The following is a 19,699-nucleotide window of genomic DNA, read 5'->3' as shown; positions in this document are numbered from 1 at the left end:
ATGTAGCTGCTCCCTCTCATAAACAAAACAAGAGTATTCCAAGGAAGGATAGGAGACCATCAATATGGAGCAAGGAACGACTTCACTTAAGGCGTTTTTTAGAAAGAAAGCCCTCACTCACCACCTAGTGATGACATGCTTCATCATCGGGCCCCACAGAGGGAATCTAGCATCCCCTCTGTGTGCTGCAACGCCAGAACTACTGCGGAGCGGGTAGTGGGTAAGGACAGTGATGTGCAAAGAATATTAAGTGAGTGATGTGAGGTTTAAAATCAGTCTGTAGTGTATCAAAACAATTTTATTAGGATCACTAAGGACTTATCAATAAAATGATGTGTCGGAAATGCGTCCACAATTATTCAAGTGGTAGTTTCCTTAAGTCAGTCGACATGTTTCAGCCACGAAACGGTGTGAATTTACCTGGCATTCTTCAGGACTTTGTGTGAATAAACCCTGGCGGCATGGACTCGCTAAGGTCCACCCTAACCTAGGGACGTGAAAGTGAAAATAATTTATGAAAAAGTGCAAAAAATTAGAAAGAAAAACTGTCTTTCTAATAACTCCTGGTTTAGGAGGCTTCCGATTTTACGGTTTCTGCACTTTGATAGTGTGATAAATGCACACCATGGGTCACAGGAGGGGGGTGGAGGCGTAATCGGCACACCGCCCTCAACGCTCGGCACCCTCAGTATACCTAAGGCGACCCTCTGCTGGACCCCGAAGATCGCACCGCAGTAGTTCTGGCGTTGCAGCACACAGAGGGGATGCTAGATTCCCTCTGTGGGGCCCGATGATGAAGCATGTCATCACTAGGTGGTGAGTGAGGGCTTTCTTTCTAAAAAACGCCTTAAGTGAAGTCGTTCCTTGCTCCATATTGATGGTCTCCTATCCTTCCTTGGAATACTCTTGTTTTGTTTATGAGATTGACACTGGGGTGCGAGAGTATCCCACTACCCTGTCTCTCTTTTTGTTGTGATATGTAGCTGCTCCTCCAAGTCTTTCCTTTTTCAGATGTGCAAGAGGGATCATATTGATCGAGGAGGACATGAATGCCCAGAAGCTAATTGAACAGACAGACTTTAAGTGGGTTTTCTTTGTTCGATAGCCAGTTCCTGGAGCCTTTGTTGCTTGTCTTGGGATAGAAAGTCTTTGCTTGGACAGTATCTAGTGTTGAAGCCCAGGAACAGTATTTTCTTGGACGAAGGAGTTGAGGTCTTTGATAATTTACAAGGAGACCAAGTTTGTGAAACAACTTTAGACAATCCTCTGTGGCCTTGGACGCTTGAAATGCTGTTGGTGCTTTTATCAACCAGTTGTCGAAGTAGGGGTATAACTGAGGACAGGTCTTCCTGAAAAAAGCTGCCACAGGGACTAGACAATTAATATGAAAAATTTAATTCGATAAAATCACACAGAAAATGAATCCGTCCGCATTGTTTTAATCACAATGGGAGAAAATACTGCATATATCACTTTTGAACAATAAACAAGTGGTTGTACAGTGCCCCAGGGAGGGAGGGGAGGGGGTGGGTGATATCAAGTGAGGACAATGTGGTAGGGAAGGAAAATCAATCAATTGGAAGTAATAAGTAAAAAGAGTTACATATTATGTACAGGAAAACGGACAAAAAAGTTCAGGTTGTGTATTTACAAGGGTCATACTCCACAAAGTTCAATTAATGGGCAGTTAGGACATGGAGTTGACATCGAAAAACAAGTGGTTGTCGACGTTTAGACCCTCTGAAATGCGCAGGTATTGATACTATCCTTGCAGTGGGGTCTTCATCAGGACGTGTAACGGGGCAGGCAACCTGTATCATAAATGGATAGGGTTAATTGGGAGGAGCTCGTCGCTGTGTCCAGTTAATGCGTTCAAGACGCGTTCCTCAAAGGGGAACTGTTAATTCAGAAGACTCGTGGCCCAGCGATGTCCGGTGCCGAGTGAATCTGGCGGTCTACCGATCGAACTCGCAAAGAAACGTCGACAACCACTTGTTTTTCGATGTCAACTCCATGTCCTAACTGCCCATTAATTGAACTTTGTGGAGTATGACCCTTGTAAATACACAACCTGAACTTTTTTGTCCGTTTTCCTGTACATAATATGTAACTCTTTTTACTTATTACTTCCAATTGATTGATTGTTCTTTCACTCAATTTCCTTCCCTACCACATTGTCCTCACTTGATATCACCCACCCCCTCCCCTCCCTCCCTGGGGCACTGTACAACCACTTGTTTATTGTTCAAAAGTGATATATGCAGTATTTTCTCCCATTGTGATTAAAACAATGCGGACGGATTCATTTTCTGTGTGATTTTATCGAATTAAATTTTTCATATCAATTGTCCATTCAGGCTGGGACCCTCTCCTCTTAGTACTTAGCAAACCCAGGTCCCAGTGACTACTGTTGGGTAAAACCCCCCATTCTATACGCCACAGGGACTAGACAGTAGGTAAAAAATGCAAGAAGCTGATTTGAAGCCAAATGGGAGAACTTTAATGCTTTGGTTGGGGATGCGGAAGTATTAATCCTGCAAATTCAGAGCTGTCAGGTGGTGACTGAAAAGAGTGACCATGTAAAAGGATTGTTTCCAGAAATACTTGTGTAATTTCCAGAGGTCTATGATGAAACCACTTCTCTGTTTTGGTGTCTAAGAGGAAAATAGAATATATTATAGAAAAATATAGAATAGAAGCCCATTCTTTGCTGAGAATGTGGGCCTTTCTCAATGGAACCTTTACTTAGCATAGCTAGCACTTCCTTCCAGAGCAGATGGAGATGAGGTGGGTGCCCTCGTTTTGGTGGAGTTTTGGGCGGAATTTGGGTGAACTCTGATGTCTGACCATATGTGATGAGTTCCCGGACTTACTTCTCCAATGCTATTTTCCACCATAGATGTCAACATTTTGGAATTTGTTTCTCCCACAGAATGGCATAAGCAGCACAGGAACATTGTCACTGTAGGTAAGCTAGCCTAAGGGCTACTGAGAAGGTTGATAAGTCTGACACTTCCGGCATCCTCCTTGAAACAGACACGTGTCTCTTTCATGGGTCCCTCTAAAGAGTGTTTCTTTCAAAACTGTAATGGGCCAAAAGATCGTGCGGTGTCAAAGTCAGCCTTGACTGCTTGCAAGGTGTCCTTGACGTGCTTGCCAAACAGAGCTTTGCCATGGTAAGATAAAAAATATTTGACATATTTGCACCTCAGGTTCTAAATGTTGTGTCCTTGAATCAACCTTTATGTTTAAGGACCACTGACCCTACCAGTTGTGGGAATCATATTCAAGTTATACTCATAGCACAAACTAGGTTTTCTGATGAAGACATTCGCCCCCCTGCAGAATCTTTTTGTTGTTGTTGCCGTTTCTGCCCTTTTGGTCTTCCGGGAGCAAATCTATGTATGTGGCAATGTCTGTCCACATCTGGTGGTTATACCTCCCCCGTAATGCCAGTGAACTGGCAACTCGGACAGTAGCACTGGGCATAAGTGAGAATGTCTCCTTGCTTGTAATGTGGGGTTATGAGTGACAGGGTTTTCATGACTGAAATTCCTCCCTGGTATATCGACAATTGGAAAATGTCTCACAGCTTTTCTATTTAAAAGTATAAAGGGTATTGGAAACCACCAAAAACCATCTGGTGGGGAATCAACCAGTTGTGGGCCTTCTTTCTATCATCACCACATGTGAACAGGTCTTCCTGGGGAGCATGGCACTATTTGACACAGGGATCATTGTTGGAGTGACAGGAGCATCAGAGGATGCTGATATATCGGACACAATGTGATCTTGCAGGTTTAGGAAAGTGTTTGTAGTAATCCCGTAACATGCCCTGTAGGTCTAGTACTAGAACTACTGGGACCTGACACATGCTCTGAAGTTAGAGGTGGAGTGAAGTGGTGAAATTGCTAAATATATTACCTCTCCATATATTGCTGAAGCTCATAATAGTCCCCTTAATTCCTGACATAAAATTATTCTGGATTATGTGTCTTTTTATTTTGTTGAGGACTACGTTGCTGTTGTCGTTTGTATTGTCATTGAGATCATTGCCGACAAGGTGGACGTAGACAACAAGGTTGACATCGACAATGTTGGTCTTAGACAATGCAGTCGTAGACGAGGCCATCGTAGATGTGGTTATCGTAGAATAGATTATCATAAACAAGGTTACTGGAGACGATCCAAATTGACAAGGCTGTCATAGACAACCGGCATAGATGAGGCTATCTTAGACAATGGTCATAGAATAGGCTGTCATAGATGACCTTCGCAGATGAGGCCATTATAGACTACCTTCGTAGATGAGGCCATAATAGACGACCTTCGTAGATGAGGCCATCATAGACGACTTTTGTAGATGAGGCCATCATAAATGACCATCATTGATGAGACCGTCGTAGACCGTCATAGATGACACCATCGTAGACGACTGTCAGACGACCATCGTAGATGAGGCTGTTGTAGATGACAGTTGTAGACGAGTTAGTTGAAGCCAACATAGATGATGCCATCAAAGATGAGGCAATTGTTTATGAGGCCATTCGTAGATGAGGACTTCAAAGACGAGGCCGTCGGAGACGAGGCAGTCATAGGTGAGGCCATCGCAGACAATGCTGCCATAGGTGGGGCAATAATAGTCGACATGTTTGTGGTCGTCGATGTTGTCATTGTAATTGTGAATGATGATTGATTTGGACAGCGGTTTTGCCATAGAGGATTTCCCTGATGTAGTGTCAGGGCTGAAGACTAAGTTGTAGGGTCTGTCTCTGAGGTAGTTTTTTCAATTTTGTCTCTCTGTGAGAAGTGCCTTAAGAAGTCTCATTGTAAGTCTTTTTTATGGCTTTTCTGTGCGCCTTCTGAAGACCCTTGGCACGACCTCTCCCTTTGACCTCACCCATGAGGTGAAGGAATACTCACTGTCCTCATCAGAGGTGACCGCTTTAAGTTTCTGTAGTCCCAAAAGTAGCCCAATCTCTCACAAAGTGAGGTTTTGAGGAAAAGGTTAGACAAACAAGTTACTTACCTTCGGTAACTTTATATCTGTAAGAGCCATACATTAGTTAAAGATTCCTTACCTGAAAAGTACCCCCAGGTGTCAGACTGGATCCAGAGAATTTTTCGTCAGCAGTACCCCTGCACATCGAAAGGTGGTGTCGGTCAACTCCGCGTTCGTCACTGGCGTCGTGGTCGCCGGAATGACGTTGTGGTAGCCATTTAGACGCCACTCTTGCGCGCTGACATCAGTTCTTTTACACAACATTCCACGCCAGAAGTGCAGATCTATACAAGACACTAACCTCTGGTGCACAAAACTAGGGCCCTGAAGGGATTCCCTGACCTTAGAAATCAGTTCGCAGAACAGGGAGGATGGATGGGGCAGTAAGGAATCTATAACTAATCTATGTCTCTTACAGATATATCGTTACAGAAGGTAAGTAACGTGTTCATCCGAAAGAGACAAATAATTATAGATTCCTTACCCGAGGATAGATACCCCAGCAATACCAACCCCGGAAGTGTGTCTGTGACTTCTCCATCTCTGGTTATTATTGCAGCCCAACACCTTTATTAAAGTCAAGGTGGCAGACCATGAAGGAATTCAGTTTAGTGCTCTTAGCAAACCCGACACCCCCGCTGAAAGATGCCTCATGGTGTCTGTGTGAGGGCGCAGCTGAATCCGGGCCGCCGCCTGCCCGGGGCCCGGTCTTCGGGGACGTGGAGTTGTCTGAGGACACTGGCAAACTACCTTTGATATTTTAAGCCTGCTAAAACTGTAGGGCCGCCGACGCCGAAAGAGCATGGAGAGAATTTGGCGTTGGACTTAAAATATATTGACCTATGAAAGCAAAAGTGCTGGTTCGCTGCTCGGGAATACTCTGGATATGTGGTTTCATAAATTAGCGCTGGTAAAACATAACGACTCTGGGTGTGGAGGGCTGCGGGGCCGGGGTGAGGCAATCAGGGATGAAATAATTGCAGGTTTCACCGTTCACACTTCATCAAACAGCGAGTGGCCAAACATCGAAAAATAAAGTATGTAATTTCACAGCCAATTTACAAAAGACGAGCCCGCCAAAATGAGAACATGGGGAAGGATACAAACACAATGCGCTTACAATAAATTTGGAGACCTTTGATCAGTTGGGTAGCAACAGAAAAATACGTACTAGCAAAATAATTAGATTTTTGGTTTGTGATGTTCACATTTCCAGGTAGTAGACACAACAGCTGCAAAATTCGGTTTCTATTTAGTTTCCACAATTATTGGCTTTCATTGGTAATCCTGTTACATACATTTTGGAGAATATCCTTATGTTTGAACATTTACTCTCATTACTATAGGGCCTGCATTTTCATTGCGTGCATGATTCTGTATCCAGGAGGCTGGCACTTCCTTGCCTGTCTAAGACCTGTAGGTAAACATTGCAGCTCTCAACCTAGGTCCACAGAATAGTTGTTACTCCAGTAATCATAAATTATTTATTGGCAACGACGATGCAATCGGTCATGTTTGGGGCTATGGCAGAGGGCACAGGCAGACAGAAAGGGACTAGAGTCAAGACAGCCGTACAGTTCCTGTAAAGAAGCAAAACAATGAAACCCTCACTATCATAGTCCTTACTTCATGAGGGTGAATGAATGTTAAAGAAATAGCCAAAAACACATGTTTTTTTAAAACTTCATAGAAAAGTGCAGAATGAGTGCAGAGTGAGAGTGCAGAGTGAGTGCAGAATGAGTGCAGAATAAGTGCAGAATAAGTGCAGAATAAGTGCAGAGTGAGAGTGAGTGCAGAATAAGTGCAGAGTGGGAGTGAGTGCAGAATAACTGCAGAGTGAGTGCAGACTGAGTGCAGAATGACTGCAGAGTGAGAGTGAGTGCACAGGATAAGACCACACACATAAGACCACACACATAAAACCACACACATAAAACCACATACATAAGACCACACACATAAGACCACACACATAAGACCACACACATAAGACCACACACATAAGACCACACACATAAGACCACACACATAAGACCACACACATAAGATCACACACAAGACCACACACACACACACCACTCTCACCACCACACACACCACCACACACTCACCACCACACACGCAACCACACACACACACCACCAGCCGTCACTGCACACTTTCACTGGGCACAAACACCACCAGCCGTCAGTGCACGCTTTCACCGGGCACAAACACCATCAGCTGTCAGTGCAGGCTTCCACCAGGCACACAAAACCAGACATCAGTGCACGCTTTCACCAGGCACACACACCTCCAGCCGTCTGTGCACGCTTTTACCAGGCACACACACCTCCAGCCGTCTGTGCACGCTTTTACCAGGCACACACACCACCAGCCATCAGTGCACACTTCCACCAAGCACACACACCTCCAGCCAGCAGTGCAAGCTTCCACCAAGCACACACACCACTAGCCATCAGTGCACAATTTCTGCAGGCACACACACCACCAGCCATCAGTGCACACATCAATTGTTAACGCATCCACAATTAACTATTGTAGCAATCGCAGTATGGTGCACTTTACTTTTAAACATATTCATCTAAAGCGCAGCATGCCACCATTGCTACAATTCCAATCCAACCCATATAATTCCACTACACACCACATGCATACACTCCATAACACATGGCTAAAAGACATTGCCATTTATAATGCTATTAGCTCTAACTCAAATAAATCCGAGACCTATTGCATTTCTAATGCTTGTTTAATGTTTTAAGTAACATGCTTTCTTTTCTTCCTTTGTCCCTTTTATATTTTAATAACGTACCTCTGTCCTATGTCTAAATTCATTACTTGTGCACCAAATGGGTGCGGATAGAGCAGAGCAAGTCACGCACAGAGCCGGAGTGGGACAGCCCTCAGACGCCCCCGCCCGCCCCCTCGGGACTCCACTTCCTGGAGCTGGTATGCACTGGTCCCTGCCGGCCGCCGGCCCGGAGCGCCCGGCGGGGGCAGCGCTGACCTTAATACGGGCTCTGAGCAGGCTTTTTGAAAGCTTTGCATCCTACAGGATTAGTTATGCATTTTATTCTCGTAAATCTGCATACATAGATGGGCGTATATACGATGATCAGATCCATTTATTTATTTTGGACTTCCAGCTGCGTAAATCACCAGTTATTTGTGTATCATAGTGTGAGTTCCCGACGGCACCCCTCTTGCTTTCCAACAGTCCTTGAACTACGAATGTAATCATATCTCCCAAACGCCTACCTGCTTTTACACCCATGTTATGCCACTCTACCCTGCAGGCACCGATCTCTCACAACATGCCATCTTTGCTCTTAGCTGTTATTTTGCCAGAGAATCTGCATGCCTGCTGCTTTACGCGACTACCTGGTTAGTCGCCTTCCTGCCTAGCCACCTGTCCGCCGGAGACTCTGTAGTGTACACACACACTGGTGCGTGCATACCTCTGCTCTTTTGTTCGTCCACTCTTTCGTTTGTCCGCGCTTACACGTCCGTACATATTTATCAACTCGCCATCCCTAAGCCTCTTTTATCAGACAGAAACAAAAGGCAATACTTCACTTAAGGGCTTGACAGACGGGGACGCCAGCTCTGACAGCAGCCCTGCTGGATGCGAGCTACTGGCAGGTTTCATGCGTCAATTTATCTAAACTGTCGCCATCCAAAAACGTTCGCGAGCAGCCTGTCCCTCGGGACAGCGCGTGCACCAAAGTAGTCAGTTAGTGCATCTTCGGTAGCAAAAAAACACCGCTCAGCAATAACCGGTAGCTGACTCGCTTTTATGTAATTTTTTTGGGTGCAACAGCAAAATTGGGCCAGTAGGCGCTGTTATTAGTGAAGACCAAGCGGAAGAGGCCGTAATTGGAAACTCTATTTTTATTACATCTGAACTGCGAGTGCACGGATTCACGTCCAGTGTCTCACAGGGAATTGCCCACTTCCAAGGCTTATTAGTGGCAGCGGTGAAGTGTAGTCGAAAGGGGGCATACATTTGATGTAAATGAAGAAGGGTATTTTGGTGTTTTCCTTTCTTCACACTGGTCCGAGTCCGTGCGTGATGGCTTCTTTTAACACTGTTATATCACAGAACATATCGGGCGACAGCTTGATGTAATATTCTCAAAAATACACAGAGATGAATACCATCGATATTAATCTAATGAATTTTGCATAATTCCAAACAAGTCCAGGCGAGGTCACTGGGACCGCATACCGACACAATCATTTAAAAGAAACGTTTAGTACTTTTTGTTGACTCAAGTGGTAAACAAACTTCGATTTAAGCTTATTTTACTTGATAGGTGTGGTGTCTACGCTCCCTGCATTTGGAGGATGTAACATAATATATGTTATTAATGTTTGAAAAAGTATTTTATTGTTCACGTTTTCTTTTGATGAAAGCTCTGAATGCACCAGAAGTTTGTCCTCCTGCGGCTGTTGGGGGAGGGGAGGGAAGCAAGCAGAGAAGGGTTTTTGATTGTAAAGGGTGAATTAGTTCCCATGGAAAGCGAAGCGAGGCGAGGCGAGGGAGGGGCCGGGGCAGAGGAGTGCATGGGGCTCTGCAGCCAAGACTTGCTTTGTGGCTAATTGTTCATAATGCGCGGAGAAAATGATAGGTTCGCACAAGCAGCTTTCAGGCTTGGCCACGGTGGCGGCCGAGATGAATGGAACTTTTAATGTGAATACCACAGCGCCGGGGGACTGTGCCAGGGTCAGTTTTCCGGAGAGCATCATAGCTAGATGTCCTCATGATGAACCAGACTCCAACTAAGGGCATCTGGATAGGTGATAAGAACATCTGGGGTTTTCGAGAAGTCCGTGGTGGGGGTCATTGTCATGGCTTACAGAGTAATATTGGTGCAATTAGCCCTCGGGGTGCATGTCACTCCCATCTGTTTGCCCTTAGTAGTTATACATGGTCCAGCTAATCATAAGTGTAAAACCACTAGGGTGGTCATAGCATGTTTGGGGGAACTGTCTATTTAAGATTAACATTAAAAAATTCAGTTTTTTCTGCAGATCTAGTCAGCGAGTGCTTAGCTCGTTGAGCTACCTAATTCGGTAGTCCATGCTGTTTCCTTTAGAGAGCCCAAGTGTTTCAGCAACTTACATTCATTTAGGGTGTTCTTCTGCTTGCAGACTGTTTCCAGTTACTCTCTGCAGATGTGGCCCGGTGTGTGTGTGTGGCTCTGTGTGTGTGTGTGGCTCTGTGTGTTTGTGTGTGTGTGTGTGCTGCTGTGTGTGTTGCTGTGTGTGTGTGTGTTGCTCTGTGTGTGTGTGTTGCTCTGTGTGTGTGTGTTGCTGTGTGTGTGTGTGTGTGGCTCTGTGTGTGTGGCTCTGTGTGTGTGGCTCTGTGTGTGTGGCTCTGTGTGTGTGGCTCTGTGTGTGTGGCTCTGTGTGTGTGGCTCTGTGTGTGTGAGGCTCTGTGTGTGTGAGGCTCTGTGTGTGTGTGTGTGTGTGTCGCTTTTTTTGTACGTACCTCTATGTGTGGGTGGCTCTGTCTGTGTGTGGCTCTGTGTGGGTGTAAATGCAATACGTCATGCATATGCGAGCGATTAAGCTATTGGCGTTGTAAATGACAATGCCATTTAATTAACAATTAAACTATTGGCGATGTAAATAACAATGCTATCTATTTATGCATTAAAAAAAAAAGTCATAAGCAATGCTAATAGCTCTACCTTTAATAATGCCGAGACCATTGCATTGTAAATGCTTGTTAAAAGGATGCGGGGCAGAAAGAAGGTGGGCAAAGTGATGGTCTGACCATTGTGGAAAGAAGTAACCCCTTTGGGAAGAAAAGAGGGTCGAGTTTGAAGGACAGCCTTGTCCGGATGAACAGCCAGAAAAGGAGGTTTTGAATAAAGGGCCTGGAGCTCACTCACTCTGTGAGCAGAGGGGATCGTAACCAGAAAGGCAGTCTTTAAAGTCAGAAGTCTGAGAGGACAGTTATGTAGCGGCTCAAAGGGAGCGCGCACATAAGATAAATTAGAACCAAGTTCAAGTCCCACTGAGGTATTACGAAGGGAACAGGAGGAAAAAGGAAAAAGATAAGTAATGCCCTTAAGAAAGCAATTTACAACAGGGGACTTGAAGAGAGAAGGCTGGTCAGGAAGCCTAAGAAAGGCTGAAATGGCAGGGAGATAGCCCTTTAAGAGTGCCCAGAGCAGATCCCTGCTGGGTCAAAGAGAGGAGGAACAAACTTCAGAAAGAGGGGCGGAAAGGGGATCCAGGGCCTTTGCTGTGCACCATGTCACAAATTTGTTCCATCTACAGACGTATACCATCTTAGTGGAGGGACGCCTGGCTGCCAAGATAACATTACAGACTTCAGGAGGAAGGTCAAAGGCTGTGAACTGCTGCCGCTCAATCTCCACGCAAGGAGGTGGAGGCTAGACAGGTTCGGTGGAGGACCGTCCCCTGCTGCTGCGACAGAAGATCTTCCCGATGAGGCAGTCTGATCGGAAGATCGATGGTCATGTGTAACAGCTCGGGATGCCAGACTTTGTGCCCAATCGGGACCCACCAGAATGACTTGGGCCCGGTTGCGCTTGATCTTCTTCAGCACTTTGGGCAGACGTGGTATAGGTGGAAAGGCATATAGAAGAACGCAACGCCCCTCGCGTCGAAAAGCATCATCTAGCGAGAGCCGCCTTGGAAATTCCAACGCGCTGAATCGCTGACATTGTGTGTTCTATTCAGTGGCGAATAGATCTATCCAAGGCTCTCCCCACTGTCGAAAGAGACCCTGCACCACCTCCGAGTGAATACGCCATTTGTGATCCATCATGCACCTGAGGCTGAGTTCGTCCACCCTGGTGTTCAGAGAACCTGCCAGGTGTTGAACCACCAGGGATATGCCCTGGTGTGCCAGCCATGTCAAAAAACAGAAAGCCTCCTGACATAGGGTCCACGGCCCCACCCCACCCTGTTTGTTGCAGCACCACATGGTGGTGGTGTTGTCCATGAACACCTGCACTACTCTTCCCCGAACAGAGGGAAGGAATGCTTTTAGTGCAAGACGGACCGCCCGGAGCTCCAGAAGGTTGATGTGGAGCCCGGACTCTGCCGGAGACCAGAGACCTCTGATCTCTGCCTCTCCCGTTTGGCCGCCCCACCCCAGAAGTGATGCATCGGTCACCACTGTAAACTCTGGTGGGGGAAGGGAGAGGGATCTGCCGTTGACCCAATCCTGGTTCGTTAGCCACCACTGCAATTGACATGCAGTTCCCTCCGATTCCCCGGATACTGTGCCCACTGGAATTTCAGGTCGCGCTGCAGAGCCTGCATATGCCACCTGGCATGACCTACTAGCAGGATGCAGGAGGCCATGAGGCCCAGCAGCCTCCAGGTCAATCTGACCGCAACCCGGGATCGGATTCATAGCCCAAATATCTCAAACTCACTGCTGAAGAGGATAAGGCTGAAACTGTGTTGTGTCCAGTACCGCTCCGATGAAAAGGAGCTTCTGAGAGGGAATCAGGTGTGACTTCCACACGTTTATAGTGAACCCCAGAGAGTGCAGGAGGTCCGCCGTAGTCTGGAGGTGAGAGACGACAGCCTGGGGCTAGCAGGCCTTCAACAGCCTGTCGTCAAGATAGGGGAAGACTGGAACCCCTGATCTGCGCAGATGAGCTGCGACCACCTCCATCACTTTTGTTAACACCCAAGGGGCGCTGGTAAGGCCAAAAGGGAGCATGGTAAACTGAAAGTGCTCGTGGCTGCAGATGTGGTGCCGGTGGAGTTGGCGCCGAGGGAGGCGTAACAAGGTCGACTGGCGCCGATAAAGATCCAGGCCTGGATCCAAGGGGACCCTGCGAGGCCGAAGCCACCAGTGTTGAAGGCCCAGGGCCCCCAGCAGAGTCCACGGGCCCCGAAGGCACGCCGGCAGAGTCGGGCTGCCCAAAGAAGGCATGCATAGCTTCGTAGAAACTCCAAAGCTGGGAAGGGATGACTCCGGCTCCCGGAAAAGGAGGGAAACTGAATCGATGCTTCAGGCTCCACACACACGGCCACGGGACGGGCACCATCCGCATCCCTCGCCTCGTAGGCCAACAGACGCTGAGAAGTTGAAGAGCGACGATGCTTCTTCGACTTCTTCTTGTGCATCGGCTTACCTGAGGAGTGCAAAGACTTCAATGACGAGTGGTGGTGGGGACTCCGCGACCGGTCCCTCAACCGCGCACGAGACCGGGACCTCGAACGGCGCGGAGTGGACTGCCGGGCGTCGAGAAGATTTTGGGACTCAAAGAGTTCAGATTCATGGTCCGGCAGTCGGAGCACGACTTGGAATCATGGTCGCCCTCCAGGCACCACAAGCACACACAGTGTGAGTCCGTAACCAACATCAACGTGCGACAGGTGTCACAAGCCCAGAAGCCGGGCCGAGGACGAATGGACATCCCTGCATGCACCAGGAGTCGATAGACTCAAAAACGGTGTTGACAAAAGTCGCAAAAAGTCAGTCAAAAAGTGACTGGAGGTACCGCTCTCTCCGGATCTGCACTGGCTGGCGCGGAAAAAGAAAGAACTGATGTCAGCGAGCTAGGGCGGCGTCTAAGTAGCTACTGCAACGTCATTCTGACGACCAAGCGGAGTCGACCGACGCCACCTTTCGACACCGGGGTACTGCTGACTAAAAATTCTCCAGATCCACGCCTGGGGGTAATTCAGGTAGGAATCTATAACTAATTGTCTCTTTCAGATATATTTTGCCGTCCTTTACCTTGTTTTCTGCTACTCTGCCATATTAGTGCACGGTCAGAGGAATGAAACATATAATCTTGGATGATCCAAAAAGAGTTACTAGCTGAAGAAACTGAGCAAAGGTCAGGGAGACTCCCTTCACATGACATGTGATAGAAAATCTGAGGGGCTCAGGCTCTGTTTGGAGTGTTGTAGAGGGTTCTGTTGCCTGATTGGTTATAGTTGAAGTGTGGTCCTTTTTTAAAAGACACAGATAGGCTATTAAACTGACTTTTTCATTGCCATTATAGCCTATGATAGTGATACATACTGCTTTGTTACGGATCCGTGGGACTTCTATTTCCACAACGGGGAATGATTCAAGCATGTAAATCTCTAGAAGATCCATTACTGGAGAATTTCACGCAGTTCTAGACTTTACAATTATTTCCTATGGGGCGTTATGCTATGTCCCTATTTGCATTATTTTCTGTGGCAGAGTGCTGTAGAACCTATGAGTGGCCATGTGTGGTGCTAGACTTCTTCTAAAGCTGGGCTCAAGTACATTTACTACTATTTTAGAACCTTTAAGTACAATCTGTGTATACCAATAGTCTTACTTTTTTGTGGATGGGTGTTTTCAGTAGCCTGTCCCTCCCGATACCCCCCCTTGCCCCTACCATTTAGTAGTAATTAATCCAATTTTCCAGCATCTCCTTCGGTCGCTCCTGCATGGACTACCAAAATGTAGGTGTATGTGTGTGTGGAGATCTCTGCAGCAATAGAAGTGGCAGACATCTCAGAACATAGATTTGTGAATTGCATTTTGTAGTACTTTAGTACTACTGCAGTACTACTAAACGTACTACAAAATGCAGTTTGTGAATCAGTACTAATAAATGTACTACAAAATGCAGCTTGTGAATCAAGCCTTTTGGTTTCTCAATATCTAGACAGGGGGCTGTACAATATTTATGCAGGGATGTAGAAATAAGCTTATGATCCATGGTGGTATGTGTAACATCCTGAAATGAATAGTTTGGCAGCCCATTCAGAAGAGTTTATGCTTCCCTCGTTAACATATTTGCTGAAGGAAGACTAGGCAAAATTATGTGATGGAACTATGAAAGGAGATACATTGTGATTACAGCTGTGTTGTGAATTGGAGAAAAGAAATGGTTTATTCTGATGCGGTAATATGTATGCTGAATGCTCACAGCATCCTATTCTGGAAAATTTTATAAATCCTAGTACCTGAATGTATAATTTTTACCTGTCATAGTAACCAAGTAAGGGTCATATTATATGTATGAATACAGTGAACATGCCTTAGAAGGCATATCTGAAGTTGACTGCTGTACCGGATGTTTGTAAACTCATAAATAAAGAAATAAAAAGGAGTTTAAACGTTTTCTGTCAACTACTGGACCAAACAAGTAAACTGGAGAAAACGGATTATGTTACTAGATCTCTGGGTTTGCTTTAAGCAGAAATCCTTTTTTGGGGCCAGGTGTGTGAGCACTTTAGAACTTTTGGCTCCAAATCCATACATTTCATTATAAACAACAATAAAGAGCTGCAAGTATAGTTTCCTCCATCCATCCACCATAATGTACAGTCTAATACAGTTTCTTCAATTTCATCTGACTTATTACCTCACATTGTTTGAGCTTCAAGGGGTGCAACACTAGCTGATATGCTCTTCAAATACAGTTTTTCTACAGTCAGACTTCAATTTCCTTTGTCCAGAAGACTGTGTTTATCATTAGATGCACTGAACTCCACCACAGCAATGGCTAAATAAAGATTCAAGGCAGTAACCTCTCCCAGAACTTCCGCTACAGTACAATCTTCTAACATTGGGAAACAACATACTGGTGTTTTTTTTGCCCCCGTTTGATTATACTTCAAGAATAAGTTAGCCGGATGCAACCATCCATATGTATAGCAGCTGATTCCTTTAGTATTAACCCTGGAAAAGAGCTCTGCCTCTTTCACTATTTTCTGATATCTAAGCATGATTGTGAAGAGTTGATACAGTTGCTAATGAGGGACATAATTGTTACTGATAGAGGAAGAGCCTCTCAGATCAACACACATGTGAATGCCTTTTTAGTAAGAGGATTTCACAGTCCAAGTATAATAGTTTCTGTCAAAAACATGGGTCAATAATTACCAGTATAGAACTAGAACATTTCTGCATTTCTGGAGGTGGTTGAAAAACCTTGGTGGCACAGGATAATTTAGTGGTTCAAAAATCTGCGCTTTCAAGTAATACTGATATTTTTTTTCAGATTGATTCCAAAAAGAAAACATTAATTGAAAAGCAAATATAATTTTTGAAATGAGTCGAATCTAAACATTTGTGGCAAACTAGAAGTCTTTCTTGATCCTGAACATTAATGGTGTTTGTTGATTCTATATTTATTTAATCTCAAAAGGTCTGATAGACTACTAGTTTTTAAATTCACAGATCTGAGGAATCCCAAGCAATCTCATAGCTCACATAAAATATGCTGCCTGCTATAACCCACCAAGTGCTTGTTTCTTCAGACATTGGCTTCGTGCTTACAGATTAAGTGTTTTCCAATTAAATCAAGGTATTAGACCTTTTCACACTTTGGCCCTGCATTTAAGGTGCTGGCACACAAGGCACTGATCAAACATTTGTCTGAGATGTTTGTTTCCATCAACCTCTGGGACAACCAACTAATCACTTACTGATCCAAACAGCAAGGCATCCACATATTGCCTTATGTGGGTAAATAAAGTAATTCCCTAAACGTTCTCAGCTGTTGAAACACTACTAATTTATATTCCACTACAGACAAATAAGTTAGTCAGCCAGAAAAACCATGCATGCTAAGTTTGAAATAGGACCCTGAACAAACAGCAGTAACAGCAGTTCAAGTAAAAGCTCCAACAATGAATGTAGTGAAGTACCTAAACTTGTGATGAACCAAGAGAAGTGTTAAGTTTAGTTTATTTTCAGCACAATTAGTGTAAAGAAATAGATCAAGAAAAAAAGAAAAGGATTTGTATGTGCATGTGAAGAATAGAAGACAAAAAAGGTAGCAATTATGTAAAAAAAAAAGTGCAATTACTTTGGCGTAGAACTAATATAGCATTGAATGCTTAAATAACGGGACTAACAAAAAAAATAGAAAACATTTGTTCAGGCATAGTGAGTATCTTTTCTGAGGGAGACCCTGTAGCAACCCAAATCATGCCTATATATCTGATGCCATACAAAAACACAAGGAATCAGGCAACCCAACTGAACTGTCATAGCTTTAGCACAATATATTTAGAATGTTCAAAATATACATTGCTTCGATCTCAGAATTTCCATTTCATACCTTGAAGAGTTGAATCCATCGTTTTTGTTCCGTTTGTATTCGCTGATGCATTTCAACATTGGTTGTAACTCCAACACTTTTAAATGCTGCAATGTACTCTTCACGAACCTCTGGTTTTGTTTCAGGATAAGCCAATTTGATAATCCCCAAACATGCATCTCGGAGACAGCGTGATAAGATTACAAGCTCATCTAAAGTAAAAGGCATCATTGATGATTGTCCTTGCCCTACAGCTGAAACGAAAACAAGACAATTTTTTATTACACATGTACACACACACTTGTAATGTTGGTGTACTGTAGTCACTTCCATCAACAACACGGGTGTACAGCAGAGGGTGCATCGCACAAGTTACTTACCTTTGGTAACGGTATATCTGTAAGAAACAGTAGTTAGTGTTAGATTCCTTACCTTAGAATATCCCCAGGCGTCAGACTGGATCCGGAAAGTTTTGCGCAGCAGTACCCCTGCGCGTCAGTAGGCGTCGTCTGCGGCTCCGCGTCCATCGTTGGCGTCGTTGGCGCCGGGATGACGTCGTCGGAGAACTTAGACGCCGCCCTCGCACGCTGACGTCAGTTATTATACACAGCTTTTCCACGCCAGGAACACAGAGCCATGATAAAAACCGACACTGGTGCCATGAAACTAGGGCCCTCAAAGGGAAGATCCTTAACCCTAGATATCGGTTCGCAGAATGAGGAGGATGGGTGGGGCGGTAAGGAATCTAACACTAACTACTGTTTCTTACAGATATATCGTTACCAAAGGTGAGTAACTTGTGCATCTGAAAGAAACCGGTTAGTGTTAGGTTCCTTTACCTTAGAATAGATACCCCAGCAATACCAACCCCGGTGGTGGGTCTGCGAACCAATGATCACACCAGTAAGTCCTGGAGAACAGAATGGCCGAAAAAGCCATCTCTCCGGACTTGGCTGTCCAGGCAGTAGTGTCTAGCGAACGTGTGCAGCGAGGCCCATGTGGCTGCCTGACAGATATCCTGCAGGGGGACTCCCCGACCTAGGGCAGTAGTAGCCGCCGTGGCCCGGGTGGAATGGGCCCTCAGCCCAACAGGAGGCTCCTTTTTAGCCAAAGAGTAGCATACCTTGATGCACAAAACGACCCACCGAGAGATGTTCCGTTTGTGCACCGCCCGTCCCTTCTTAGCGCCCACGTAACCAACAAAGAGCTGGTCGTCCACCCGGAACTGGCGTGTGAGATCCAGAAAGAATGAGAGCACACGTTTTAAGTCCAAACGGTGGAGCCTCTCTTCCTCTTTCGAGGGATGCGGATGCGGAAAGAAGGTGGGCAAGGTGATGGACTGCCCGATGTGGAAGGCTGTGACTACCTTGGGCAGGAAAGAGGGACGCGTTCTCAAGACAACTTTGTCCGGATGGACAGAAAGGAAAGGAGGTTTGGAAGAAAGAGCCTGGAGCTCACTCACCCTCCTGGCAGAGGTGATGGCAACAAGGAAGGCAGTCTTAAGAGTGAGAAGACGAAGAGGGCAATTGTGAAGTGGCTCGAAAGGAGCGCACATCAAGTAAGTAAGAACAAGGTTCAAGTCCCACTGAGGCATCACGAAAGGAACAGGAGGAAACATGTGAGTGATGCCTTTCAAGAATCTATTTACAACAGGGGACTTGAAAAGAGAAGGCTGATCAGGTAGCCTTAAAAAGGCTGAAATGGCAGAGAGGTAGCCCTTCAGAGTGCCCAGAGCAGAGCCCCCCTGGTCAAGAGAAAGAAGAGAACCTCTGAAAGGGGGGCAGAAAGGGGATCCACTGCCTTTGCTGTGCACCATGCCACAAATTTGTTCCACCTGCAGGCGTATACAGATTTTGTGGAGGGACGCCTGGCTGCCAAAATTACATCACAGACCTCAGGAGGCAAATCAAATGGCCTCAACTGTCGCCGCTCAATCTCCACGAATGGAGGTGGAGACTGGACAGGTTCAGGTGGAGGACCGTCCCCTGCAGCTGCGACAGAAGGTCCTCCTGAAGAGGCAGACGAATTGGGGGATCGACTGACAGGCTGAGTAGCTCAGGATACCAGTATCTCCGTGCCCAGTCCGGAGCCACAAGGATGACTTGGGCCCGGCCGCGCCTGATCTTTTCCAGCACTCTGGGCAGAAGTGGTATAGGCGGAAAGGCATACAATAGACCGCAGCTCCACTTGCGACGAAAAGCGTCTCCGAGCGAGTGCCGCCTTGGAAATTCCAACAGGCAGAACTGATGACATTGTGCGTTCTCTTCGGTGGCGAATAGACCTAACCAAGGCTCTCCCCATCGCTGAAAGAGGCCTTGCACCACGTCCGAGTTCAGATGTCATTCGTGAGCCATCATGCACCGGCGGCTGAGTTCGTCCGCCCTGGCGTTCAGGGAACCTGCCAGGTGTTGAACCACCAGGGTGACGCCCTGGTGTTCCAGCCATTGCCAGAGGTGCAGAGCCTCCTGACAAAGGGTCCACGACCCCACCCCGCCCTGTTTGTTGCAGTACCACATGGCGGTGGTGTTGTCCGTGAACACCTGCACTACACTTCCCCGGACAGAGGGAAGGAATGCCTTCAGAGCCAGCAGGATCGCCCGCAGCTCCAGAAGGTTGATATGGAGTCGGGACTCCGCAGGAGACCAGAGGCCTCTGA

General features: G+C 46.1%; 1 protein-coding gene across 5 annotated transcripts in view; it reads right to left on the bottom strand.

Moving 5' to 3' along the window:
• UBE3C (ubiquitin protein ligase E3C) overlaps window positions 1–19,699 on the bottom strand; it is a 1,115,457-nt gene that overhangs the window by 606,796 nt on the left and 488,962 nt on the right. For all 5 annotated transcript variants that reach the window (XM_078663264.1, XM_078663263.1, XM_078663265.1 and 2 more), the window contains exon 14: window positions 17,065–17,297. In XM_078663264.1, coding sequence (XP_078519390.1) covers window positions 17,065–17,297 — 233 coding nt within the window. The remainder of the gene's footprint in view (window positions 1–17,064; window positions 17,298–19,699) is intronic.

Source organism: Lissotriton helveticus, chromosome 10 (genome assembly GCF_964261635.1).
Source record: "Lissotriton helveticus chromosome 10, aLisHel1.1, whole genome shotgun sequence".
Taxonomy (NCBI): Eukaryota; Metazoa; Chordata; class Amphibia; order Caudata; family Salamandridae; genus Lissotriton; species Lissotriton helveticus.
This window is presented reverse-complemented; position numbering and strand designations above follow the sequence as displayed.